Source organism: Chlamydomonas reinhardtii, chromosome 2 (genome assembly GCF_000002595.2).
Source record: "Chlamydomonas reinhardtii strain CC-503 cw92 mt+ chromosome 2, whole genome shotgun sequence".
In the NCBI taxonomy this organism is placed as follows: Eukaryota; Viridiplantae; Chlorophyta; class Chlorophyceae; order Chlamydomonadales; family Chlamydomonadaceae; genus Chlamydomonas; species Chlamydomonas reinhardtii.
In genome coordinates this window covers 6,281,564-6,306,067 of record NC_057005.1, presented here as the reverse complement: position 1 = coordinate 6,306,067, position 24,504 = coordinate 6,281,564, and the positions used below count along the sequence as shown (strand labels likewise).

At 62.5% G+C, this 24,504-nt stretch overlaps 6 protein-coding genes across 6 annotated transcripts; 3 read left to right on the top strand and 3 right to left on the bottom strand.

The window, feature by feature from the left end:
* Nucleotide 1: 1 nt before the first annotated feature.
* CHLRE_02g114750v5 (uncharacterized protein) lies at nucleotides 2-8,123 on the bottom strand. Its single transcript, XM_043059945.1, has 17 exons — nucleotides 7,683-8,123; nucleotides 7,324-7,417; nucleotides 7,000-7,054; nucleotides 6,730-6,757; nucleotides 6,427-6,506; nucleotides 6,111-6,210; nucleotides 5,791-5,846; nucleotides 5,492-5,570; nucleotides 5,081-5,181; nucleotides 4,772-4,876; nucleotides 4,291-4,449; nucleotides 3,914-4,021; nucleotides 3,660-3,755; nucleotides 3,303-3,434; nucleotides 3,030-3,127; nucleotides 2,694-2,763; nucleotides 2-2,458 (listed from the first exon to the last, which is right to left on the bottom strand). Exons 1-17 carry the CDS (start codon nucleotides 7,864-7,866, stop codon nucleotides 878-880), a joined length of 3,126 nt encoding a protein of 1,041 aa, XP_042927579.1. The 5' UTR covers nucleotides 7,867-8,123; the 3' UTR covers nucleotides 2-877.
* Nucleotides 8,124-8,639: 516 nt separating this feature from the next.
* On the bottom strand, nucleotides 8,640-10,409 carry CHLRE_02g114700v5 (uncharacterized protein). The gene is made up of 5 exons (XM_001699838.2): nucleotides 10,118-10,409; nucleotides 9,756-9,837; nucleotides 9,485-9,582; nucleotides 9,245-9,320; nucleotides 8,640-9,045 (listed from the first exon to the last, which is right to left on the bottom strand). Exons 1-5 carry the CDS (start codon nucleotides 10,295-10,297, stop codon nucleotides 8,936-8,938), a joined length of 546 nt encoding a protein of 181 aa, XP_001699890.1. The 5' UTR covers nucleotides 10,298-10,409; the 3' UTR covers nucleotides 8,640-8,935.
* Nucleotides 10,410-10,550: 141 nt separating this feature from the next.
* On the top strand, nucleotides 10,551-13,662 carry CHLRE_02g114650v5 (uncharacterized protein). The gene is made up of 9 exons (XM_043059944.1): nucleotides 10,551-10,779; nucleotides 10,897-10,993; nucleotides 11,159-11,507; nucleotides 11,757-11,833; nucleotides 11,965-12,045; nucleotides 12,191-12,269; nucleotides 12,429-12,482; nucleotides 12,671-12,747; nucleotides 12,937-13,662. Exons 1-9 carry the CDS (start codon nucleotides 10,644-10,646, stop codon nucleotides 12,971-12,973), a joined length of 987 nt encoding a protein of 328 aa, XP_042927578.1. The 5' UTR covers nucleotides 10,551-10,643; the 3' UTR covers nucleotides 12,974-13,662.
* A 121-nt stretch (nucleotides 13,663-13,783) lies between these two features.
* Nucleotides 13,784-15,759, top strand: CHLRE_02g114600v5 (uncharacterized protein). The gene is made up of 7 exons (XM_001699608.2): nucleotides 13,784-13,915; nucleotides 14,050-14,125; nucleotides 14,265-14,299; nucleotides 14,484-14,609; nucleotides 14,748-14,797; nucleotides 14,915-15,023; nucleotides 15,225-15,759. The coding sequence occupies exons 1-7, from the start codon at nucleotides 13,823-13,825 to the stop codon at nucleotides 15,330-15,332; spliced, it is 597 nt and encodes a 198-aa protein (XP_001699660.1). The 5' UTR covers nucleotides 13,784-13,822; the 3' UTR covers nucleotides 15,333-15,759.
* Nucleotides 15,760-17,311: 1,552 nt separating this feature from the next.
* CHLRE_02g114575v5 (uncharacterized protein) lies at nucleotides 17,312-19,393 on the bottom strand. Its single transcript, XM_043059943.1, has 4 exons — nucleotides 19,085-19,393; nucleotides 18,861-18,949; nucleotides 18,647-18,769; nucleotides 17,312-18,493 (listed from the first exon to the last, which is right to left on the bottom strand). The coding sequence occupies exons 1-4, from the start codon at nucleotides 19,164-19,166 to the stop codon at nucleotides 18,134-18,136; spliced, it is 654 nt and encodes a 217-aa protein (XP_042927577.1). The 5' UTR covers nucleotides 19,167-19,393; the 3' UTR covers nucleotides 17,312-18,133.
* A 1,420-nt stretch (nucleotides 19,394-20,813) lies between these two features.
* On the top strand, nucleotides 20,814-21,589 carry CHLRE_02g114550v5 (uncharacterized protein). Its single transcript, XM_043059942.1, has 2 exons — nucleotides 20,814-21,137; nucleotides 21,273-21,589. Exon 1 carries the CDS (start codon nucleotides 20,902-20,904, stop codon nucleotides 21,130-21,132), a length of 231 nt encoding a protein of 76 aa, XP_042927576.1. The 5' UTR covers nucleotides 20,814-20,901; the 3' UTR covers nucleotides 21,133-21,137; nucleotides 21,273-21,589.
* Nucleotides 21,590-24,504: the final 2,915 nt, after the last annotated feature.

Below are 24,504 nucleotides of genomic sequence, written 5' to 3'. Positions count from 1 at the left end.
CTCGCTTAGAGGCTTCATTCCCTCCGGCCCCTTCGGGGCCTCCGGTCCTCCGCCTCTAACCCCACGCATTAGTTCCGCAACACTAGTCAATCCCGAGACAGTGCGTGACTTCCTGTTCAGTGTTACGGCCCGATTGAGTGTAAGGATGCGTGTAGTGTTTACACACTTGCTCGCTGAGCAATGCACGCATGGACTAGCAAGGTGCACCGCAGCAGATCATGCAGAGCGTGCAGAGTCCCTGAGGCCCTGCACCACCATTGTGTGCCCTCTCAACGTATGCCGTATTGCAATCGGCATGGGCACGTGGCCCGTATCTTTCATCTACACAGGAATGACAAACACGTCTTCCAACGTTGTCCGGCGATAACGCCAACCCCGCAATCCCGCGAGGCAAACACATCTTCCCCGCACATAGCATAACAATTACTATCCCCAAATCGGCCATCAACACGGCGTCGGCCATTATCAACATTGCGCCCCCAACGAGGTCAAGCGAGTGCTCCTGGTAGAAGTGCGTGCACATTTGCTTGAGTGTACAGTGCCCTCCACGGGTGCGACATGCCCCCACGGTAATAGGGCCATCCATGGCTCTCGCCAACGCCGCTTCCCCACACGCCGAAGCAATGTGTTGAGTTTGCGCCTAGGACAGACGACCACTCAGGACGGTGTAAGAGGGCTAGCGCTAAGACAGGACCAACCTACAGTGCTGGCCCCAGGTCACCGACGAATGCGCAACAAAAGCGCACAGGCGTCACCTACAGTGCTGGCCCCTTGCTCAGAAGCCCAAAGAATGGTCACGTCAACGTATTAACACCCACACTGGTGGTCCCGGCTGTAGCACTTTGTGCACAAAGGCCACAGCCGGACCATCGCGGGGCTAGCTTCCCTGCCACGCGACTGTGCCGTTCGAGGCACGCCACCCTCCTCCGTCGCCCCCCGCTGCGCTCTGCCGCCCGCCGCCCTTGACGGCCATCCCAGCAAGGTCGCTTGATTGAGTGCTCTGGTCGGGGCTGTCCCAAGCTCCGCCCGTCTTGGCTGTGCGCATTGCGCCCGCCGCCGCCATGCCGGTGTGGCTGCCGCCGCCGCGGCCATGCGTGCCGTCCCAGCTCGCGCCGCCAAGCATGGCCGCGTGCGCTGCGGCGGCGGCAGTAATTACTGGACTGGCGGCGGCGGATGCGGGCAGTCCGTGCTGAGCCCGCCAGCCTCCGGTCCCATCTCCGGCACCGCCGCCGTTGTTGCTCCGAACGGACCGCTGGCTAGCGTTGCCGCCGCTGATCGACCTGGGGGCAGTGCCGCCGCCGCCACCGCCGCCAATGGCTCCCGGCATGTCCATCAACACGTCCCCATCCACACCGCCGCCGCCGCCACCACCCATGGCGCCTCCCGGATGGGAGAAGGGACTCAGCCTACCCCCGACACCCAGCGCGGGCGCGGTTGCAGCCATTGCAGCCCCAGCCCCGCTGACACGCACACGCTGCAGCTGGGAACTCGCTGCCGATGGCGCGACCGGCCGGCCGTCTCCCCCGTTGGCATCGTCCTCGTCGGCGTCCTCGCCACCATTCGTCTTTATGGACTTGAAGGACATGGCTTTGATGACGTCGATGCTCGCCAGCTCCTCCTCCAGGTCCTCACTGTCGCCGCCGGCCACGCCGCCGCCGGCACGCCGCACGTTGTGGTACCCGCTCTCCGCGCGCGCGTGGTCCGCCGTCCCCTCCACCGCCATCACGAGGTCGCCGGCCTCGCCGCCGCAGCTGCCAACGCCGCCTTTCGTACCGCCGCTCGGGCCCGCGTCGCTCAGTGCTGAGACTGCGAACGCAACGCTGGCCCTGCCGCCACGGACGCCATTTGCTGCTGTCGACGCGGGCCCCTGGCCGTCCCCGCTGATGCCGCGGCCGCCTGGCCCGCTGCCGCCGGGGCTGGCGGCGTGTGGCGGCTGCTCGCTGCCCTGCCGCTGCAGCAGCGGCGCCGAAGCGCCGCCGTGTGCGCCGGACGGCCCAGGCGAGGCAGCGGCAGCAGCTGCACCCGGCTTCCGCGCGTCCCGGCTGTTGTGCCCGCTGCCGCCCGACGGCCCCGTTGACGAGCCCCCTTGCGCCCCGCCCAACATGCCCATCGCCGTGCGGCACGCGTACTCCGCCTCCTCACTGAGCCGCCGCTGCGTCAGCTTCCGTGGTGCCGGCCCGCCGGCCGGCGCCAAGGGGCTCAGCCCGCCGCGCCTGACGCTGGTGTCGCCGTTCACTGACGCCAAGTTCAAGGCCGAGGCCACCGCACTTGAGGCCATGGCGACGGAGCTGGGGGCCTTAGAGGCGCCCGCGTGCGAGGGCTGCGCCAGGTGTCGGCGGCTGCGTTTGGCAGTCATGGACATCATGGTGGTGAGCAGCTGCTCCTTGACCTCGCTGTCCCCGCCGGCCGCAGCCGCCGCCAAGCTCTGCGCCCGCAGCTTTGTGAGGTCGAGCACCGCCTGGGGGTCGTGTGGCGGGTTTGGGGGAGCGGGTTTGAGGGCAGGGTTGCGAGGATGAGCGGCGCAGCCGACATGGCGCAGTGGGGATCAGCGTGTCGGGTGGGTATGCCGCGTCGGGGCTGGGGTCGGCGAGTTCAGGCTGTTGCAGGGCACAGGGCACCGAGGGGCAACCTAAGCGGGAGCGGGGGAGGAGCCAGCGGGACCACAACAGCTTGTGTGGACTCGTGACACGTACCTGTGACCGCACAGTGCCCATAAGGCCCTGCTTGACAGTCGTGGTGGCCTTTGTGAGGGCCGAGTTGCCACTGCGGTGGGCAAAGGATGGGGTGGTGTGAGGTGTGAGGCCTGGTCTATTGCTTCTAGCCGGTGTAAGGGGCAGCGGCGTTCGCTCAGCGTCCAGTGGGATCCCCGCCATCTCCTGCCACGACCCACTAAGCCCGCGCACACACACACACACACACACACACACACACACACACACACACACACACACACACACACACACACACACACACACACACACACACACACACACACACACACACACACACACGTGCCAATGAGCACCCACCAGCGCATGAGGTGGCAGAATTCCTCGAAGTCGATTTGGCCGTCACCGCTGGTGTCGGCCTGCTGCAAAAGCTCGTTGATCTCCGCCGACGAGCAGATCTGTCAGTCGATGTGGGCCGCAGTGGGTGAGGGGAGCAGCGAGGTAAGGGGCGCAGCGGGTGCGATGTCGGGTCTACACAGCCGTGGCCGGCACACGCCACCCGCTATCACAAGGACCCAACCGACCCAACTCGACTCCCGCTTCCCCCGCCTCTGCAACTACACACGCCCCTACCTTCTCGAGTGCGGTGACCAGCTCGTCGTGGTCAATGAATCCGTCGTCGTTGGCGTCAAAGAAGCGGAAGGCCATGTACAGGTGCTCCTCGTGCTCTAGTTTGGCCAGGTTCATTGTGGCGGCCAGAAACTCCTGAGAGCATGTGGCGACAGGGGTGCATGGCAACAGCCATCGGCGATTCGGCAAAAAAAATAGAAGTCAACAAAGGCAGCCTGATGGAGCATTACAGTGTGTGCATAGGCACGGAACACATGCTGCACTGCTTGCGCCTGCGCGCAACCACTAACCTACTATGGTTGCCAGGTTTGGAATGTTGAAAACAACACCCCACCTCTCCCCACCCACACACACGCGCACCTCGTAGTCCAGTGTGCCGTCTCCCGAGATGTCGGCCTGTGCCATGATGCGTTCCAACTCCTCCGCCGGGATGTTGGTGCCCTTCTTCATCAGAGCCTGCATAAGTGTGTGTGTACGTATTCCGGCAGCGGCAGTCCGTGTCAGCGCGCATCAGTCCGTATTAGGAACAATGGCGTAGTAGAGCGCGCTGCGCACACAGCAACGCAAGTGCAAGTGCTAGTGCGAATGCGCCCCAGGTCGCGTCGCTGCCTCACCTCTCGCAGCTCGTCCACGGTGATGCTGCCGCTGCCGTCCGCGTCTATGTCCATAAACAGCGACCGCAGCCCGGACACCTCGTTCTCCGGCAGGCTGTTGGCGATGATCTGTGTTTGGCAAAAGCGTTGTTGGCTTTTGAGATTTACTCGTGTCGCAGGCAGGCGCCAGGCGAGTGCCGCGAGCTGCTGTCACAGCCCCCTTCTGCCGCAGACCTCAGCTTCCATCCTCCCTGCACCATCAAAGGCACCCACTCCACCCAGTGACCGCACCCCATCCGGACTGGTTCTGGGTCTTGGTGCGTTGGGATTGGAAGAAGCAACCACCCACCCCACCTCAGCCCCACCCAGTGACCCCACTCCTCAGCCCGCGCCCCCACCTTGAGAGCCTCCTGCTGCAGCTTGTTGAGCGCCGCGAAGTTCTGCAGCCGCACCAACACCTCGTGCTGCAGCGGCGCGGCGCGCGCCGCGCCGTCCTCGCGCACCCACTCGTGCGCCAACACGTCGGCAATGGAGATGCGTTTGGACGGGTCCCGCTCCTGCGGACGAGATTGTTTGCGAGGGGGAGTGGCAGGCATGAATATTTTGCCGCGGGGACGGGCACGCGGTTTAGGTGTGGGGCTCCAGGTGCGCGAGAAGTTGGGCGCGGGGGAATGGAAGAAGGCACGGCGGGCCCGTCGCCGCAGACCGCTGGTGCTTGCAGGTCGAGGGCTCTGTGACGGCAATTACACAGCTATCCGGTCGCCGGGCCGCCTTGCCCTCACCGTCCCGGCTGCTTTCGGGTTCTGCAGGTCTGCGAGTTCGCAGTCCTCCCCTTTGTCCTGACCACCCGCCCACACCGCCCACCCGCACCCCACTCACCAGCATACGCCTGATGACGTCCTTGGCGGCCTCGCTCACGGACGGCCACGGCGCAGAGGTGAAGTCCAGCGGCGCGGACAGCACCGCCCGGAAGATCTCCCGCTCCTGCGTCGTGGTGAAGATGTATCCATGCGTCGGGACACAGCATGAGGCAGAGGCAGCAAGCGCACGGCAATTGAAGCAGGCGCCGTATGCGGTGCGCTGCGCATGCAAGCGGCATGCCATGCGGCAAGGGCTTTGCTGCCTGTCCCCGGTACCCGCCCTAGCACCTGCGCCGGCACGCTAACAGGCACGCGCATGCGCACGCACCGTCTCCGCGTAGAAGGGCGGCACACCCGCCAGCAGCAGATACAGCAGCACGCCCAGGCTCCAGATGTCGGCACGCTTGTCGTACTTTTTACGCAGCACCTCTGCGGAGTGATGGAGTGGCGGTTTGGGGTTTGGGTTACCGCATGGTGAGTAGGTGAGATGGTGGGGCAGTGTCACGCTGATTGGGGGGCTGTCAAGGTCGTGGGTGTGGCCGACGATTTTGTATTGTACCCCAGACTCCTCACACAAACAACCAAGAGCCAGGCCCTGGAATTCAGGGGCACGTTTGCGACCAGCAGCCCAACAGTCCCACTTTTCCGATCCCCCCGGCACGATACCCAGTCGCCTGCGACGCACCCCAGCCCTCATCCCAGGCCCAACCCTGTGGCCACGCCTGCGCCACGGACGCACCGGGCGCAACGTAGAAGGCCGAGCCCACCACGTCTTTGAAGGTCTGGCCCTCGCTAAAGAACACACCCAAGCCGAAGTCCTGCGGGGCGAGTGGGAAATTGAAGGCAGGAACACCGTGATTTAGGAGGTGATGAGCCACGGCGTGGCAATGGGGTGCTGTCGGTAGCCGGCGGCGGCAGCTGCATGTGCATCGTGTGCCTGCACCGCTGTCCAGGCATGTCCAGGCATATCTCTCATTTCCATGCTAGTAGCCCACGTCAGTAACACCCCAGCGCCCTTGCAGCTCGCCGCCCCCTCACCGTGCCCTTCACCAGGGCATCTGGGTCGCGACTGCTGAGGAGGAAGTTCTCCGGCTCTGCGGTGTCGGGAATGGGGTGGGCCAGTCAGGACCGGGTCACACTGGCAAGCCGGGGGTGTGGGGCGGCTGTGGACTTCTGCAACCACTCCATCAGCATGCCGTATGCGGCGAATGAGCCCCTGTCACACACGCCCGTCATCCCGCTTGCAACACCACCGGCTGTTCCCCGCTTCGAGAACACTATCACTCACTCTCACACACAGCCATGTCTGCCAAGTGTCTACCAAGTGCCTACATCCCGCGCTCGCGACGCCGGCTCACTTATGTCCCGGTGCATGACGCCCATGTTGTGGCAGTGCGCCACCACGGTGGCAATGTGCCGGAACGCCCGGGCCGCGTCCTTCTCCGAGTAGTGCCCGCGCTGCACGTGGCGACCGGGGCATGGACAGCAATGTTACCGCCGCACGCTCTTGCATGCATGCGCAGACCTGTTGCGCGCCACATGCTTGAGCCGCCCGCAAATGTCCAGTGTGCCACGGCCCGCAGCATCCCATGCCCCGCCCACCACCCGCCCGCCGGCCACCGCCAGTGCTGCCTGGTGCTACTGTGCAACAAACTGGGGGGCGGGGGGGCGCACCTCAATGATGGAATCGAACAGTTCGCCGCCGCTGCACAGCTCCTCCACGATGTGCACATTGGTCTTGTCTTCGTACACCTCTGCGATAATGCCCGACACAAGAGATTGGATACGCTGGCTTCCGGGCCGGCAACGGCCTCTAGGAACCCGTCTGCGCTGCCCAGTGGCGACGGCTTTCCCAGCCATCCAGCTGCCAGGGCCGACCGGCCGCCCGCCTCTCTCCCGTCCCCTTCTTGCACGCACACTACCCGCCCCTTCGGTGGCGAGACCCTCCCGCCTGCTGCCGCTGCGCCACCGCCTCACCTATGATGCTGACGATGCTTGGATGGCCCTGTTGAGGTGTAGCAACGGTGCGGGTGTCAGATGCACTACCTCCCACACGCAACTTGAAGACCAGCACCCCATGCCCTGTGCCAATGCACGCCCTGCACTCCTGCGGCAGCACTGCCTGTTGCACGCGCCCTGTCCACCGGCTTCACCCTTGACCAGCCTCCGCACCCGGCTCCGTCCGCCGCGCCCCCCCCTGTAACTACTGGTGCCGTGTTCATGAGCCGTGCACCTCCCCTGCCTCACCTGCAGGTGGTACATGATCTGCACCTCTCGCCGCACGTCGTTGACGTCGCTCATACTGTTAGAGCGTGGCAATGCGGTAAAGGTTCCCAGGCGGCTCACAGGACGGTAACAGTAGGACTTCCCGGCTCACACGGCAATCGCCGCCAAGCCGCAGGACCAGAGCCATGCGGCCGACTCATTGCCTTAAGTTGTCTGCTTCGTCTAAGCTCCGTAGCGTGAACTTACCTGCGTTACATCTATGAGCACCGCGTCCGCACTCAGCAGCTGCCAACTCGCGCCCGCCCGCCTGTCTACCCGCCCGCCTGCCCCCGCCAGCCCGCTCACTTGAAGAGGCGCCGCTTCGCAATAGTCTTGCAGGCATACTTCTTGCCTGTGGTCTTATGCGTGACCGTGCGGCATGTGCCAAATTGTCCCTTGCCTGCAGCGGCAGACCAGGTTGTGGTCAAGCGCGTTCTCCAGTCAGCGAATGCAGACAGCGCGTGTCAGGCTGGGTCACGCCACGCCCCGCTACTTGGAATGGTTCCACCGGCAACCTCATTCCCCCTGGACTCTTGAACCGTTAACCCATTACTCTCTGCCTTGCTGATGCGTCTCCGCATGGCTGCGACACTACCAGGCCCCGCTGGCCTCGCTGGGGTGCACACAGGCTACGAACTCCCGCTCTCACTCGTGCCGCAGCTCACCAAGGATTCGGCCAAAGGCATAGTGCTCTTTGACAAGCTCCTTTGTCTCCTCAAAGACCCAAAGCGCCTCAGGGTCGATTGGCCCGTCCTCCGCTGTGCCAGAAGGAGTCCGGATGCGCTCTAAAGTGGATTTGTCTGACTCTGGCAGCTGATTCTTGGCCGCAATTGAGGAGCTGCAGCCCATGGCTGGTCTGAAGAGCCCGTCGACGATGGCAGCGAACGTCAGAGTGCGGGTTACAGGGCTATAGAAGGCCGCATGTTGTTATGCGAAGACTCCGGTCCCCGGCGCCTCTTCATTTTAGGGTGTATCTCAATTATAGCCTGATGATAAACCCATGTTGATGACGCGACGTGGTCGGCTATAATAAAGTCCGCAAAGGTGACCGCGAACTCAGGAGCGTGCTGCGTATAGGCTGGATTTCTACTGCAACTGAGAGTAAGAAGTGCATTATTGCATATATTTCCCAAGAATCATTAACGCAGTCTCGCAAGGTTTGGCGATTCTCTTTCGGGGTGTCCGCTGCGCCCTACCCGGTTCCCAGTTACAGGTGCGATTGCCTGTATCACGTAAGTTACTCGACTAGCGAATGGTTGAGCGCGGAGCGTCAGAAAAATTCTTCGTGCCTTCGGTTGGTGACCAACCCACTTGGCGCGCCGAACCCTTGTGTCGTTGTAATGCAGCCTATCCTATGCTGATGCAGGTAGAAAGCTTGTCATTTTTGTGAGCGTGCAGAGAAAGCTTGCCCTCCACGGAGGAGTTATGGCAGCCAGCTGCGTCGGGGGTTCGGGGTGCGTGTCGGCCACAACCTGGTGTCGGCCACTCGGCCGGTTCCCCCGTGTTGCTTGAGTTGGAAAGTTAGGCGCGCACGTCCTATCGCGCCTAGGCCTCTGCCCAACCTCAAACTATACCAAACCGAGCAAAGGTAGCGGAGCACAGGCGCAGGGGGAAACCGTTAGGAAATGGAATGCTTACAGTACCTGCATTATCCCTCTGACACATGACCAGTTACACGGGGCCCCGCACACACCAAGCGCACGCGGTTGTGCTGCGTTACATCCATCTCGCCTCACTATCTGTAACCTGCTCGCCGATTTGAAACAGTGTTGTCACACGCCTGCTAACCAAAACGCCAACACGCCCAGCATCCTCTGGAGCGCCAGTCCCTGCGCGACAGGACGGAGCTCCGGCTCACCTGCTCCTGCCCCACAGCCCCTGCTACTCCTGCAACTACTCCTGCCCCAGCATTTGCGGCCTAAGAGTTGGGGTTGTAGATGACGTGGCAGCTGGCGATGACGACGTCCGGCACGGGCCGCTCGTTTTGGAAGGTGGGCAGCGTCTGCAGCGCCAGCAGGTTCTCCAGGCCTGTGAGACGGGGTGCCAGGGCAGTCAGTGAGCTTGTGACGTGTACCACGACTGGTTTCCATCAGTTGCTGAGGTTGGCAGGAGTGCACTGCGGAGAAAGGGGAGGCAAACGCTAGCAAACGAAAGGCCAGACAACCTGAGCCCCAGACCACATCCAGGCCCACCCCTCTTCCACCAGATAGACCATGCCACCACTTACTCTGCTTGTTGAGCACTCTCCCGAACGCCACGCGCTTGCCGTCCAGGAAGGGCAGCGGCGAGAGCGAGATGTAGAACTGCGGGCCAACGTGACAGTCAGGGCGGAGGCACACCGCCGTGTAAGGCTTGGCGGCACTAGGCGGGGGCGACCATGCGCTCTTCGCAGTCATTCATCCCCGCATAGATAATCCCAAGGCTGCATCCACGGCATTGCCATCCTCATCCCATTACGCCCGCGCACCTGCGTGTTCGCGGTGTGCGGCTGGCCGCCAGTGGCCATGCCCAGTACGCCAGGCGCATCGTGCTTGACTGAGTACGTCTCATCCGGCAGCACGAAGCCTACAACCCACCAGCAAGATGTAACACCATTGTTCCGACCTAAGCGCCGTGTGAGCATTGAATGGGCAGCTTGCGGAAACACAGGTGGAGCTCGTCCTCTCAAGAAGCGCGCCTGGTCACCATAGTATGTACACAGAGTTGCCGGCATGTCAGTCACCAGCGATTCCACCTACCCGGGTCGCCCTTGCCGCTGCCGTCCACTATGTCCCCACCCTGCACCCAGCCATTGGGCACTATTCGGTGCAGCGGCGTGCCCTGTAGGGGTGGGTTGGAGCCAGGATGCGGGTGCGTCGCGGGCCGCTCGGTGGAGAGCAACACGGTTGAGTACCGGTATGCTTTGTGGCACGAACCATGCACACACTCCCTCCCGTCCTGCACCGGAAACAAGGCGTGTGCACGCAGTGGGAACATGCGTACACCGCACGCCCATTCGCCGACAGGCTGCATAAGTCCAGCCAGTCCCCAGGAAAGGCGGCACAGCGAAGGTGCCCGTTTCCCCCGACGCGCATGGCATGCCGCGCCTCGCCCGCCGCGCCTGATAGCCATCCTTGATGTATTTAATAAAATTTGCACATGTTGCTGGTGCGATGTCCGTGAACAGCTCCAGAACCACGGTGCCGAGCAGCTTGCTACTTTGCTGAATAGAGAATGCGCAATAAGTTCGGCCTGTGCTTTTACAGTACTCCATCATCGCGCCATTTGATTCGAAGTCCATGGTTGCTGCCTCCCTCTGTGACTGTAGAAGTGAACAAAGGTGGCCTTCGATTTCCTGGTTCGGGCGACAGTCGCAGCTCGAGCGAGTTGATATAAGTAGTATGATGTGTAAGATGTGGCTCCGAATGTTTGGTGAAGTAACAACGCGGACTCAGCGATTGCAGCATGGGGCATCCAAAGTTTACCGAACTAACCCATGCATGAGCGCATAGATTTTGCGGAATATAGGTCATACACACTTGTCCCATAAATATATAACTGCTTCAGCTTCAGCCTTGCGGACATGTTCCGCATAGTGCACGCATGGCCCTAGGTCCCGCCCACTTCCACAGTAGTGGCCAGCCAGAATGCACGCGCTCCACGCCGCATTGATGTCGCGCCGAGGAGACGGCTCTGATTGCGCGGGGGTGCAGCAGCTGTTGGCGGCACTGGAGGCTGCAGGGCCTGAGCTGACGACCATGGACGTCCTCATTTGCTCCCCAGGTGGGCCCCCTTGGGGATGCGCTGCTTGCGCGTGCCGCGGTTTGTGTGGTGGGCAGCTAGCAGAGCTTGGGAAGTGACGCTACTTTGTTGTGCGCACTGCCGGGGCTGCCTTTACAGGGGGCGTGGGCAGCACACAGCTTTCCAACCACCTCAACGCACACGGCGTGACCACCAACCTCCTCACGGACACCGACAACCTGAGGCACTGTCCGCGGTGGGTGCGGCGCCGGCCTTAGGAAAAAGTAAAAGCTATTGTAGGGTGGGTACGAATGCAGTCAGGGGTCCACAAGTGCGGGAATGAGCCTCCGTGTGCTAGTGCGGGCGTGGTGTGGTGCCCGGCCGTGTGTGGCTTGACAATGGACATTTCGCTTGCACGCAGGCCACCTTCCTTTGCTTCCAGTCCAGCTGCTTCAGGGCCAGCGGCTTCAGCAGCCAACCCAACCATACCGGTACCTGGAACCGCAGCCGACATCGCACCAGCGCCGGATCGGCGTGACCGTGGGACCACTGCCAGCATCAGCGCCGGAACCACCACCGGCATTATTTCCGCTGCGTCCGGGACAAAACCAGGGCAAGGCGGCGGGCCCGACCAGAACCCGCCGCACCTACCGCAGCCGCCGCAGCCGCCGCGAGTGCCACAGTGCCGCCCCCGCCACGTGGTGTATCTGTACGGTGACCCACTGGCGGCAGTGGCCAGCCACTACCGCAGGGGACACGCCTGCCACCAGGTGCGTACTGGAGCAGCGGCGGGCAACGTGCATGACGCCTTCACAAACTAAGTTAACCTGGTCATTCGGGGATGCGATATGGGTGCCCACGCACGTGCCTGTGACGGGCGTGCAGCCTGCACACAGATACCGTACGCTGATGTGCGGGAACGTTGCTTGCTCACTGGGGCGAGGATGGGGTAAACGGGGAGAGGCTTGGGTGCTACGAGGCCCCTGACGAAAGGCTCTGTGTTGTTTGGGACGCCACAGGCTCAAAAGACCAGTGGCCACCCGGCGCGGCTGTCACCCGCCAACTTCCCAGCCACGTTTGCGGAATACGTGTCCAGGTTCGTATGACGTAGGTGTGAGCACTCAGAGGTGGTGCTGTGCTGTCCGGAAATGAAAAGGGGGCATTGTCTTGAACAACCGACCCGCTACCCGCCCAGCTGCTGCCCTGCCCTCCACACGGCTGCTGCAGGGGCGAGGACTTGTTTGGGCTGGAGGACCACTTCCGCGGCTGGCTCGCCGCGCCGGCTGACTACCCCGTCACCCTGGTCAGGTACCTGCTCACCTGCTGGTGTACAACACCGGCCCGCAGGCACCCTTCCGGCACCCAGTGCTCCTGGCGCCGGCACGCGCACCACGACAAGCTCACTAACATCGGATGATGGCACGCGGCGTGTGCGGTGTGTGCCCCGTGTCAGGTATGAGCACATGTTCGACATGGATGTGGCGCTGCCGCTGTTCACCATGCTGTGCGGCCATAAGCTGTCGGAGCAGCAGGTGAGAGGTAGCGGCGGAGCTGGTGCGGGTGCAAATCCGAGTGCTGGGTCCGGGGGCTAGCGCCAGTGCGGACGGCTGCGGTGGACGGTGGACTAGCCACAGTTAGTCCCGAGTGCGCGCTGCAGAGCGAGTCTCAGTGCACTGCACGTCCCCAAACAGGTGAACGCCATGGCCGAGGCGTTTGTGGCGTCGAAGCGGCCTCGTTCCAGCCAGGTGCGGACGTGCAAAGCGGCATGGCCGTGGGGCGAACATACTTTTAACCTCCATCATACGGGCGCCGTGAAGGTGGCTTTGACCGCCACATGGGCGCACAGCAGCCCATCCATGCGCAAGGCCTGACAGCTGCTCCTTCCAGGCGCTCCACCACGTGACCCCCTGTGGCTGTGTGTCCGGACGCACAGGTCCCGGCCGAGTACTACGGCCGCATGTACGGACGGCTGCTGGCAGACATGGACGCACTGCCGGCCCTGCACACACGGTGCGTGCGTGTGCCCGCTTGTGCCTGCACGGTGTACGGTGTTTGATGGCGCGCGCAAGAGTAAACGCAGGGCGGTATCCCGCTTGCTCAGCAGCAGCCCGTGTCTTTGGCGCGTGTTGCGGGGTCACAGCCAGCGCCACCCGCGTTCGTGCAGCTCGCTTGACGGTGGACGTGGTTGGTGCTTCACAGGGATGCAGCGGGCGTTGGTGGGAGCGCAACCTCCTGAGCGGCTTGCATACGCGCGCGCGTGTGTTACTGGGAGCATGGCATTCTTGTGGTGCATTGTTGTCTAGCCAAGTTGCCTGGCCTGAAATTTGCATATACGATCAGTGCTTGGTAACCATGGCTGATAGTAGCTTGGTTGTACATGGTCATGTTGGCCAATTTGGCTGACAACTTTCAATACGCATTTTGGGCTGTCTGCTGCCCTTGGTGTCTCATGACAACTTTCAATACGCATTTTTGGGCTGTCTGCAGGCCTTAGGGTGTCTTATGGGTTGAGTTTCAGTGCTTTGCTACCTATCGGCCTGTTCGTCACTGGCGGCACTGACAGCACGTTAAAACTTTGCTGAGATGCATGTGCTACCTTGTAACCAATGCAATCTACCTGGTAGCATGTCATCTTTACGGTGCATTGTCGGTGTCAGTGCCAGGATGTGCCAACAAGATAGTGCCATCGGCTGGTTGGCCAAGCACGAGCTGCAGACACATCGAGAGTCTGAGACTGACGGAGTATGAAGCGGGAGAGGCGGTGCTGCGGTGGCACGCGCGTACTTGCACAAATGCACGCGGGTGTGTTGTGGTGCACACCTTGGGCGTGGGCCGGTGGAGGGGTGGCGAGATTACGTAGTGGATGACGGGCGTCATGTCGCATCACCATGACTGCTAAGTGTCTGATCGTAATTATGAAGGACAGGGGGTTTGGGCGCCCCAAGTGGCAGACCGGCGCCTACCAGCCACGTGCCCCATTGCCAAGGAACCTTCGGCCAGCCTTTTAGCCCGGTCGCCGCGCACTCATCAATACTTTTCCTAACATAACTCTTAATATAGTATCAATACGCTCTGGTAGGCAAAAATGGTCGCTAAGATTGGTGCCCCCGCTCCCAAGTTCAAGGCCCAGGCGGTCGTGAACGGCGAGATCAAGGAGATCAGCCTGGATGACTACAAGGCAAGTGCAGGCGGGATGGGCTTGCTGCGAGACGTGTGGGGGGTCGGGCCCATCGTTTTGCGTAATGCGATGGAAGGTTTGTGACACTCTGACGTCTTTTGCCGCGCGGGTTTACGCGCCCTTCAACCTCGCAGGGCAAGTACGTGGTGCTCTTCTTCTACCCTCTGGACTTCACCTTCGTGTGCCCCACAGAGATCGTGGCCTTCTCTGGTGCGTTCAGCCGCTCAACCCCAGAATGCCGCTCTTGCTTACATGATGCGAACATGCATTATGCATTCTTTTGCTATGGAATCGGGGGGCATCATTGGTATCGACGGAGTTTGTGCGTTGGTGCTTTCCGATTTTGCAGATCGTGTGGAGGAGTTCCGCGCCATCAACACCGAGGTAGGCGACAAGTCAGGCAGAGTTCAACTTGGGATAGTTCATGGGGGCGGTGGGGACTGGGAGACACGCCCATACTTCCTGGTGTGTGTGGTGGTCCTGCACGGTTGACCCCGGGCACGACACCTCAACGCTGCTGTTCCGCGTGCTCTCACCGTCGGTACCCTATCTGTTGTATTTGCTGCAGGTTATCGGCGCCAGCATTGACAGCCAGTTCACCCACCTGGCCTTCAGCAACACCCCCCGCACCAAGGGTGGCCTGGGCGGCTGCAAGTACCCCCTGGTGGCTGACCTGACCAAGCAGATTGCCAAGGTGGGGTGGGCAGTGTGGCATTGAGGCGTAAGTCGCCCGACAGCTTAGCAGGATGGTCTGGTTCAACACGCGGTATCTTAGAAGCATGTAGAACTGTAGATGTTCGCCTGGTTCTGACTCGGACGCCCACACACGCAGGACTACGGTGTCCTGATTGAGGACGGCCCCGACGCCGGCGTCACCCTGCGGTAAGCGGTACCGGTAGGCATCCCTGCCCTGATTGCGTTGGGCGTGCGTTGCGTTTGCCGGCCTGCCTCCTTTGCCTAACTTCCAATTCCCCGCGTGTTTCCACCTGCTCCTTACAGCGGCCTGTTCATCATCAGCCCCACCGGCGTCCTGCGCCAGATCACCATCAACGACCTGCCCGTGGGCCGCAGCGTGGACGAGACCCTGCGCCTGGTCAAGGCCTTCCAGGTGCGCCGGGCGCAGTCCAGCAGGCTCAGCTATCGTGCAGAAGTTGAATACAAGGAGATAGGCCCGCACTTGCAAGGGCGCTGCAGCCCATCGTTCGCCTTAGCCTCTACTTGATACGACAGCACGCGGGCCACTTGCTCAACCGAGTTGTTACTGATGCTCCAACCCATATGCGCATGACCGCGGGGCCTGCCATTGCAGTTCACCGACGAGCACGGCGAGGTGTGCCCGGCCAACTGGAACCCCGGCGCCAAGACCATGAAGGCCGACCCCACCAAGTCGCTGGAGTACTTCTCCACGCTGTCGTAAAGCAACTCGCCCCACTAGGAGGAGTTTGTTGCGGAGGGTCGATGGTCGTTGTGAGTTGATGTGGACGTTGGCGGACTCGGCCTTGGCGGATGAGAGCAGGATTTGGTGCCCAGGAAGCAGACGGGAGTGCGTTCTGCGCACAGGCTGTGCTCGTGTGCTTCAGGACGGACGCCTATGACTGCCGGGTCGCAGGATGGGTTGCATAGTGCGCAATGCACTTGCTTAATGGGTAATGCACGCCGCGTAGGTGGGCAGGTACAAGCAGGCTCCGAGCCAGCATACCCATCAGGTACTATCGCATAAAGCCAAACAGAGCATCTGCATTGGAAGCTCTTGGGATGCGTTGGAAATGTCAACGCCGTTGTGCACCCGTGTTTCAATCAAGCCACGGTCCTTGGGCCTTGTGGCGCTGTAACATTTGACGATGGCATGTCGTGATTCAGCGGGATTCCGCATCTGCAATGGCACCGAAGCTGGCACCGAGCACGCTTCAGGTGCATGCATGTCAGAGGCAGCCGCGGCGCTCGGCGGGACAACCGGTACGCGCGCAGCACGAAGCCGGCCTCGACGTTCTTGCGTGAACTGTTGTGCGCGATCAGCGTCAAATACCGGTAGCCGTGTTTTGCTTTAGCAGTGCAATGACACAGGACCACAGGTATTTGCAAGGGTACACGGGGAGAACGGGCACTGATGATTTGCCCCGTTTTGCCCGCGGCAATGGGTTCCAGGCGTTGCATGTTTGGCAGGCCGGCAGCGCCGCACCACAGCCCAACGGTCGTACACCTAACATGGAGCACAACTAACGCAGCCCAAGCCCAGCCATCCACAGAAGGGCGCAGACCGCCAGCACAGCACTTACTGGCATTCACCACTAGCCCACTACGCCGCAGCACTTTAGCATCTCTAACAGCCGCAAGAGGCAGGCATGGACGTCGCGTGCCTGTGGCAAGCTGGGTCAGTCGCTGGGCTACTCAGGTTACGGTATATGGCTGAGCACGGCTCAGCCTGAGTCCGATATATACGCAAACGGCGGCCTGCACACCGAAGGAGAACGGCTCTGCCTCGCGAGTGTGGCGTTGCGGTGTGTCTGTGTGGTGCTATCGCCTGGCCGGGCGCCCGGAGCGTGAGGAATGCGCGTCAGCAAACTTCCAGCCAGCCAGCAACTGCGTCGGTACAGTAACTCCGGCGTTCGACCAGCCGCGCGCTCTTGCCCTGCCGCTGCCAATTATATGCCATTTGTTGGGTTCTGGGAATCAGCTGCACCCTACGGGACTTCACCAACTTGCCTTATTACTGTCCCATCACACACCGAAGGAGAACATGGGCTGCGCCAGCACACAAGTGAGCACCGGCAAGTTCCCAAACCAGCACCGGCAAGGCGTGAGAAGTGGCACAGTGCACCATGCAGTGGGTGCATGGCTTCACCGATACCGTACTCTGCTCGCTTGCACGGCAGCCACGTCGAATCCAAGCGCCCTCAGAACAACAGCCGCTGTCGGAGCAATGGCGCATCAGAGACACGCCAACAAGCGGCTTCATGCTCGTGGATGACAAAGGAACACGCCTTTATTGGTACAGCAGGGCGCGCCTGCGGCATCCCCCCAGCCCAGTGCGGCTCCCTGAACAGGAGGAGGGTGGGAATTTCGGGGATTGGCTGTTTTTGAGTGGTTGGGACTACCCGTTTCCAAGCACTGTTGCAGTTCCCTAGCGGGCCGGCCCAGCACTGCTGGATGGCTGGGCGGGACAACCGGATGGCTCGGCGGGGACTGTTGGATGGCGCAGTCGGGTCGGCCCGGAACTGTTGGATGGCCGGGCGGGCACTGTCGCATACCCCGGTCGGGTCGCCCCCAGGTAGGCAGGTTATGTGGCCGGGCTATGCTGGATGCCCGCGCCGGCTGGATGCGTCTCCGACCCCGATGCCCTGGATGGCTCGCCCAGACATCCTTCCCACCCTCCTGAACAGGCCACAACCCTGAGGAGGATAGACGCGTCTTCGACACACGCAGGTACCCTACTGCCTGCTCCAGCATCTCTTTCCCCTCACTGCTACTTATGGCTGTGTGCACATTATTTGACATGGTCAGGTTGCGACATGTCGACATGTGAAATGCGACATACAACCTTGCGACATACCAAGACTCGCCCACATTTGCATAGCTACGCGTCCTGGAGCCCATTTAAGTAACATCTCCCAGCTTTGCGGCGGTGTATTGCGCTAGCGTAGCCACAAGCTCCTCCTACTATATGTCAAAAATCACACAGATTGCAAGCCATGGCCCTTAGTGTGCTTTGCTTTGCTCTGTGCCTCTGTCTGCTTGGCGGCGCTCGTGCTCACGTCAAGTCTTCCTTCCTGCCCCTCTAGAGTGTCCCGCTTCCACGCCCCTCTAGAATGTCTCCATAACCTCTCAGGGAGCACAAATCATCTGTCACGGCGGAAACAAGGAGGTGGCTGCCTTAGGGAGGCAGGAAAGCAGGGAGCAGGGAGCAGGGTGCTACCTTATGTCAACAAGAAAAGGTGGCTCTCCCTTGCAAGGGAAAAGTGGGCTGTGCCGCCACGCCACGTCCTTCGTCTGAGGCCGAAGGTTCCGATACTAGCCTCATCTCCCGGACATAGCCGGAGTCGGTTTGTACAGGCACCGCCCGCCATATGTGCCCAGTCGCGCCCAGCTATCAAGCACTAGTGCAGCAGGCAGCAGGCCATCCAACCAGACAGCAAGGAAAACACCCCTGCCGCTGCAGCCGACTGCCTGCTACGCCATGCTCGTCAGCACAGGTCGCTAACCAGACAACACCGGCAGGTCTCAACCTGCGCGCCGGCGCCGCTTTGAAGGCGGCACCGCGCTGTCCTCCTCCACGTGGCCTTGCCTGCCCCCTCTGCTCCGAACATGCGCGCCGCCACTGCCGCTGGGCCCAGGGCCGCCCGTGCCGCCGCCACCACCGGGCCCAACGCCGTGGCCGCTGCTGTTGCCGCCGGTAGGCGCGGTGCCACCGCCGCCGCCACCGCCGTCTCCCGGCCCTGCACCACCGCCACCGCCACCGCCGCCGCCAGGCCCTGCACCGCCACCGCCGCCAGCAGGTCGCAGGGCTGCAGGCCGCGGTTTGCCAAGCAGCATCTCCATCAGCGCGTGCCGCATGTTTGTAGCCGAGTTGGCGTCGCGGCCCTGCAGTTCAACATGCAAACAGGGCGTGTGTCATCCCGTGTGTCATCCCGTGTGTCACCCGTATCATCTCCAAACCGCCCTGTGTCATCCCGTGTCATCCCGTGTCATCATCTCCAAACCGACCTGCCGCCCCAAACCTGCCATCCCACTTACCCACACAGTCCCGCAGTGTTGGCACACTTGGACGTCGCGGGCACGCGAGCCACCAAACGGAATCACAACTTCCAGGCAGCGCTGCCCGTTACCAAGCAGGCGCCGTCCGCACTTCGCACACACCTGCTCAGACACAGAGATAGGTTTGGGCCAGGTAAGGTACGTGTGCATCATTGAGCGTTGTGCGCATTGCTTTGTGAAGATCACAGCGTACCTGGCTGGTGTAGTATTCGTCCACGTAGACCACCAGGTGGGCGTACTTGTCCACCAGCAGACGCAGCAGCGCCCGGTTTGGGCCCCTGCCTGACCAGAATTGCGAAGTGAGTGAGTGGGTGAAGGTGAGTGGGTGAGTGAAGGTGGGCGAGTGCGTTCGTTGCTGAGCGAGTGGCCGGGTGAGTGAGTGGCTGAGTGAGCCAAGGACCAGAGCCCCTGCCTGACCTGCTGCTCCTGCCCAAGCAGCCGCTTTGGTAGATGGGGGGGCGGAGAGAAGAATGTTACAGCAAGGCGTGCGGGCGCCCATGCTCCCCTGCTGGGGCCAAATGCTGGATCCTCTGCCGCCAGCCTACGGAACCTTCTGACTCTGCTGGATTGGCTGCCACTCTCCGCAACGCCTCCTCATGATGTCGGCTGGTGTCTAGGTAGCGGTCCGCGGTAGCGGCATGACAAGTAGTGCGGCTGTGGACAACTGTGCTGCGTCTGGCTGCGGTTGGCTCTGCTGTGGCATCGCGGTTGCTAGATAGGCACCTGGTTTGACTATGTGCCTGTGGAAACCGACCCCGGCTATGTCCGGGCTATGAGGTTGTGCGGCCTCAGACTGTGGAGGGGCTCAGCCCCTTTTCCCGTGACTGGGGAACACTTGTCCCACTTCAGCGCCCACATGCGGGCCAATGGCCGGCAAAGGCTCCGGCCGCTCCCCCCTCCGGCACGACGGTGTCCAGCTGCAGGTGATGGCACGGATGGGAGGCGAGCCAGGATTGGGTCGGTGGGATTCAGGGGATTCAGGGGATTCAGGGGACCCTCCCCTGGTGGGATTAAAGCAGGGTGTCGGCGGCACTGGCGTGCGTGTTGCGTTCTTCAAGCACGTCCATAACGAAGAGCCAGTGGCGTGTGAAAAGAAGTATAATGGGGGTTCTAGGACAGCTCCGACTAACCCCCAACTAACTCGTGTACGGCACCCCAACCCCCCTCAGCCGTACAGGAGGTAGCGTGCGTGGCAGTCGGCAGCTGCGCGAGTGTGAGCAGGTAGTTGTACGGCGGCCCGGCTCGGAAGCTACCTGACTGTAGTGACGCACACGGGCAGTTGGTGCTAGTCGGCAGGCGCGCGAGTGGGAGCTGACAGTTGAGTGCGCACGCTTGCGGGAAGCGGCGTCTGAGCACGGTGGAGCACGGCTGGTGCTGGCGGTTGGCGCGGCGCGCGAGTGGGAGTGCATAGTCGTGCGCACGCCGTTTGGGAAGCTGCGTGTGTGAGGTGCGTGTAAACTCAGAGAGAGACGCATGGGGCTGACCCGGTTTCCATTCGGTCACGGAAAAAGGGGCTGAGCCCCTCCACAGTCTGAGGCAAAACTACCTGTTATTGAAAATGCTTGAAAACACGCAACACGCACAAGCGAACATGACGTTGCGAGCGTACCTCATCGCCCGGACATAGCCGGGGTCGGTTTTCACAGGCACATAGCCAAACCAGCAGGTGCCTATCTAGCAACCGCGATGCCACAGCAGAGCCAACCGCAGCCAGACGCAGCACAGTTGTCAACAGCCGCACTACTTGTCATGCCGCTACGCATGCCCTGCCAGCCCCACCGCGGACCGCTACCTAGACACCCGCCGGCTCCTCAGCCTGCGCGCTTGCGCCGCTTCTTGGGCGGCGCTGCGCTCTCCTCCTCCACATGGCCTTTCCCGCCCCCTCCACTACCAAGATGCGCGCACGCGCCCCCGCTGCTGCCGCCGCCCAGTGCTCGTATCTTGTAGATGCCCTCAGGCACCCGGCATCTACACATGCGTAGATGACCCTGACCGCGGCATCTACACTCAAGCCCCCAAGCCCCCCAAAACGTCTACGCTTCCCCCATTTTTGCGCCAAAACCGGCCAAAAACGTCTACACCTGCGTAGATGCGCGGCAACCAAACCCAAAAATTTTATTATTATTTATTGTGATTATCGTCTTTGCTCGCGACGTCCTTCATTGTCTTCCCGTTTCACGCAGCCATTTCACGCAGCCCCAGGCGGAGGCCCCTTGCTGGATGCATTCCCGACAATGAAGGACGTCGCGAGCAAGGACGATATCACACGGCTTGAACGCGCAATGAACTCGCGCTTTGGCCAGATGAACTCGCGCTGTGGCCAGATTCAGCTGCTGGCTGTGCAGCTGGCGCTCGCGGTGGTCGTCATCCTGGGCCTGGTGGCTGGCGCGCTGATGCTTCTCCCCGTAAACCCCAGCAGCGCTTTTGGCATGGTGGTTTCCGCCTTCGTCAAGAAGAACATTTAGTGTCGGTGAGTGATGGACGTCGGGGGGCGGTTGTGCAGCGCAGGGCGGTTGAGGGCGGGGGCGGATGCGGGGCGCTGGGGCTGGCAGCATGTGTGAGGTTGCCGAATTCCTAACCCGCTGCATATTTCCGCTCACCCCAGCTTGCAAGGCAGGCCCCTTCACGCCGGCGTTGCTCTCCCACTCAGCATCTGCACGCGTGGTGGCTGTGAAGGAACGAGCTGCAAACCGGCGGCAGCAGCCAGGCTTTGCACGGTCTCGCAGCACAGGGCAGCCGAGCGCGCGGGCGTGGCGGCAGGCGGGCGCACAACAGCCCGTCGCGCGGGCGCGCGGGCAGCCGAGCGCGCGGGCGTGGCGGCAGGCGGGCGCACAGCAGCGGAGGGAGCGGCAACGAAGACGATGACCAGCGTGGGCCCCGTGGCGGGCCGGGCCGGGCACCCGGGGACAACCCAATGCCGGGCGTGGTCGCGGCTGGCGATCCGCTGGCTGTCTTTGAGCTGGCAACCCTTAGCCCCATGCGCATCGTGGGCGTTGATCCCGGCGTAGGCAACTACCTGGTGGCCTGTGTCGGGTCAATGCCAGGCTTCTCACCGCACACCTACAGTGGCCGGCCACGAGCCGCGCACGTCTGGCGTGGCCCAGATGGCCAGGCTCCTGGGCCTACCCAGCCCCCACTGCAGCGACGGCGGAAGCGGTGGTGGCGACGGCAGCAGCGGCAATGGCAGCGGCAGCAGCAGCGGCGGCGGCAGCAGCGACAGCAGCGACGGCGTCGGCGGGGGCAGAAACGGAGGTGGCGGCGCAAGGGGGGCGGGAGGTGTAAGGGCAAGAGGCGCGGGTGGCGGGGCACGCGCCAGCACACGCATCAGCGTGCCGCAACAGAACGGCGCCGCCAGCAGCGCGCCTGCTTTACCCGGCTGTCTGGCGCTGGCTACCGCCACCGACTGCACAGGCCAGACAGGCCGTCGGCTGTGGCAGCAGGCACGGCTAGAGGAGCAGCCGGCGCTCAAGCGGGGATACCCAGCGCGCGGGTGGCGTCGGCAGCTGAGCTTGAGCTGCGAATACACCACCTCTACTCTGGAGGTGGCGTGGACGCGGCGGCAGCTGCCGCGTCTGCGCCTGCGCCGGTGCAACAGTACGGGCTGTGGCACCTGCTCCGTTTCCACCGGCAGTGGGGCCAGCGGCGGTGGCGCCTGACTGTCCATGTGCGGACGCAGAAGGTGGGGGTTGAGGGGATGGGATTAGCAGATGCACCCACACCAACTGCATTGCGCTGACGCTGCACCAATAATGCCACGGGTACAGGTGCTGGAGCACACGGCGCAGCAGCTGGCTGGTGGAAGGCGCAAGGAGGAGGTCATTGTTGGCTGGGGCACCGCCAACACTGGCTAAGGCGGTTGCATCAGCAGGTTGGGGCGGGGCCCCAATCGGGCACTGCTCCGCCTGCTGGTGGACAAGTACGCGCACCTGGTGGCGTACGTGGACGAGTTTTACACATCACAGGCAAGATGAGAGCAGACGGGTTGGAACGAGTAGACATGTGGTCGGGTGGACAGGATGGGGCTCGTGTACAGGTAGCCGGGTAGCCAGCAATGTTCACACTGTACTCCTGCCCCCCCCCCTCCCCAGGTGTGCGCGAAGTGCGGGCGGCGCTTACTCGGCGACGGGCAGCGCTGCCTGCAGGCGGTCGTACCATGGGGGGGCTCACGTGCTCACCAAGTCCAAGTGTGCAACCACTGCGGGACGGTGTGGGTGAGTCCACTTTGCAGGCGGGCGGCTAGCTGGGTGATGGCTGGCTGGGTGACGACTCAGTGGGGCTCAGTGGGGCTCAGTCGTAGGCTCAGTGGGGCTCAGTGGGGATGACACGTGGATGAACATGGCTCAGTGGGGCTCAGTGGGTGATGGCTGGGTGACGGCTGGGTGACGGCTCAGTCGTGGGCTCAGTGGGACTCACTCACTCTACCCTCCCGACGGTGCAGGGACGTGACGTCAACTCCGCAACCAACATCCGGCACGCGCTGGTGGAGATGCTGCTGGGGCACAAGCGACCTGCATCGCTGCAGACTGGCAGCGGCAGCGGCAGCGGCGGCGGCGGCGGCGGCAGCAGCGGGGGCGCGTGCGCGCATCTTGGTAGCGGAGGGGGCGGGAAAGGCCATGTGGAGGAGGAGAGCGCAGCGCCGCCCAAGAAGCGGCGCAAGCGCGCAGGCTGAGGAGCCGGCGGGTGTCTAGGTAGCGGTCCGCGGTGGGGCTGGCAGGGCATCAGGGCATGCGTAGCGGCATGACAAGTAGTGCGGCTGTTGACAACTGTCCTGCGTCTGGCTGCGGTTGGCTCTGCTGTGGCATCGCGATTGCTAGATAGGCACCTGGTTTGGCTATGTGCCTGTGGAAACCGACCCCGGCTATGTCCGGGCGATGAGGTAGTTCGGCCTCAGACTGTGGAGGGGCTCAGCCCCTTTTTCCGTGACCGAATGGAAACCGGGTCAGCCCCATGCGTCTCTCTCTGAGTTTACACGCACCTCACACACGCAGCTTCCAAAGCGGCGTGCGCACGACTATGCACTCCCACTCGCGCGCCGCGCCAACCGCCAGCACCAGCCGTGCTCCACCGTGCTCAGACGCCGCTTCCCGCACGCGTGCGCACTCAACTGTCAGCTCCCACTCGCGCGCCTGCCGACTAGCACCAACTGCCCGTGTGCGTCACTACAGTCAGGTAGCTTCCGAGCCGGGCCGCCGTACAACTACCTGCTCACACTCGCGCAGCTGCCGACTGCCACGCACGCTACCTCCTGTACGGCTGAGGGGGGTTGGGGTGCCGTACACGAGTTAGTTGGGGGTTAGTCGGAGCTGTCCTAGAACCCCCATTATACTTCTTTTCACACGCCACTGGCTCTTCGTTATGGACGTGCTTGAAGAACGCAACACGCACGCCAGTGCCGCCGACACCCTGCTTTAATCCCACCAGGGGAGGGTCCCCTGAATCCCCTGAATCCCCTGAATCCCACCGACCCAATCCTGGCTCGCCTCCCATCCGTGCCATCACCTGCAGCTGGACACCGTCGTGCCGGAGGGGGGAGCGGCCGGAGCCTTTGCCGGCCATTGGCCCGCATGTGGGCGCTGAAGTGGGACAAGCGTTCCCCGGTCACGGTAAAAGGGGCTGAGCCCCTCCACAGTCTGAGGCCGCACAACCTCATCGCCCGGACATGGCCGGGGTCGGTTTCCACAGGCACATAGCCAAACCAGGTGCCCATCTAGCAATCGCGATGCCACAGCAGAGCTAACCGCAGCCAGACGCAGCACAGTTGTCCACAGCCGCACTACTTGTCATGCCGCTACGCATGCCCTGCCACGGACCGCTACCTAGACACCAGCCGACATCAT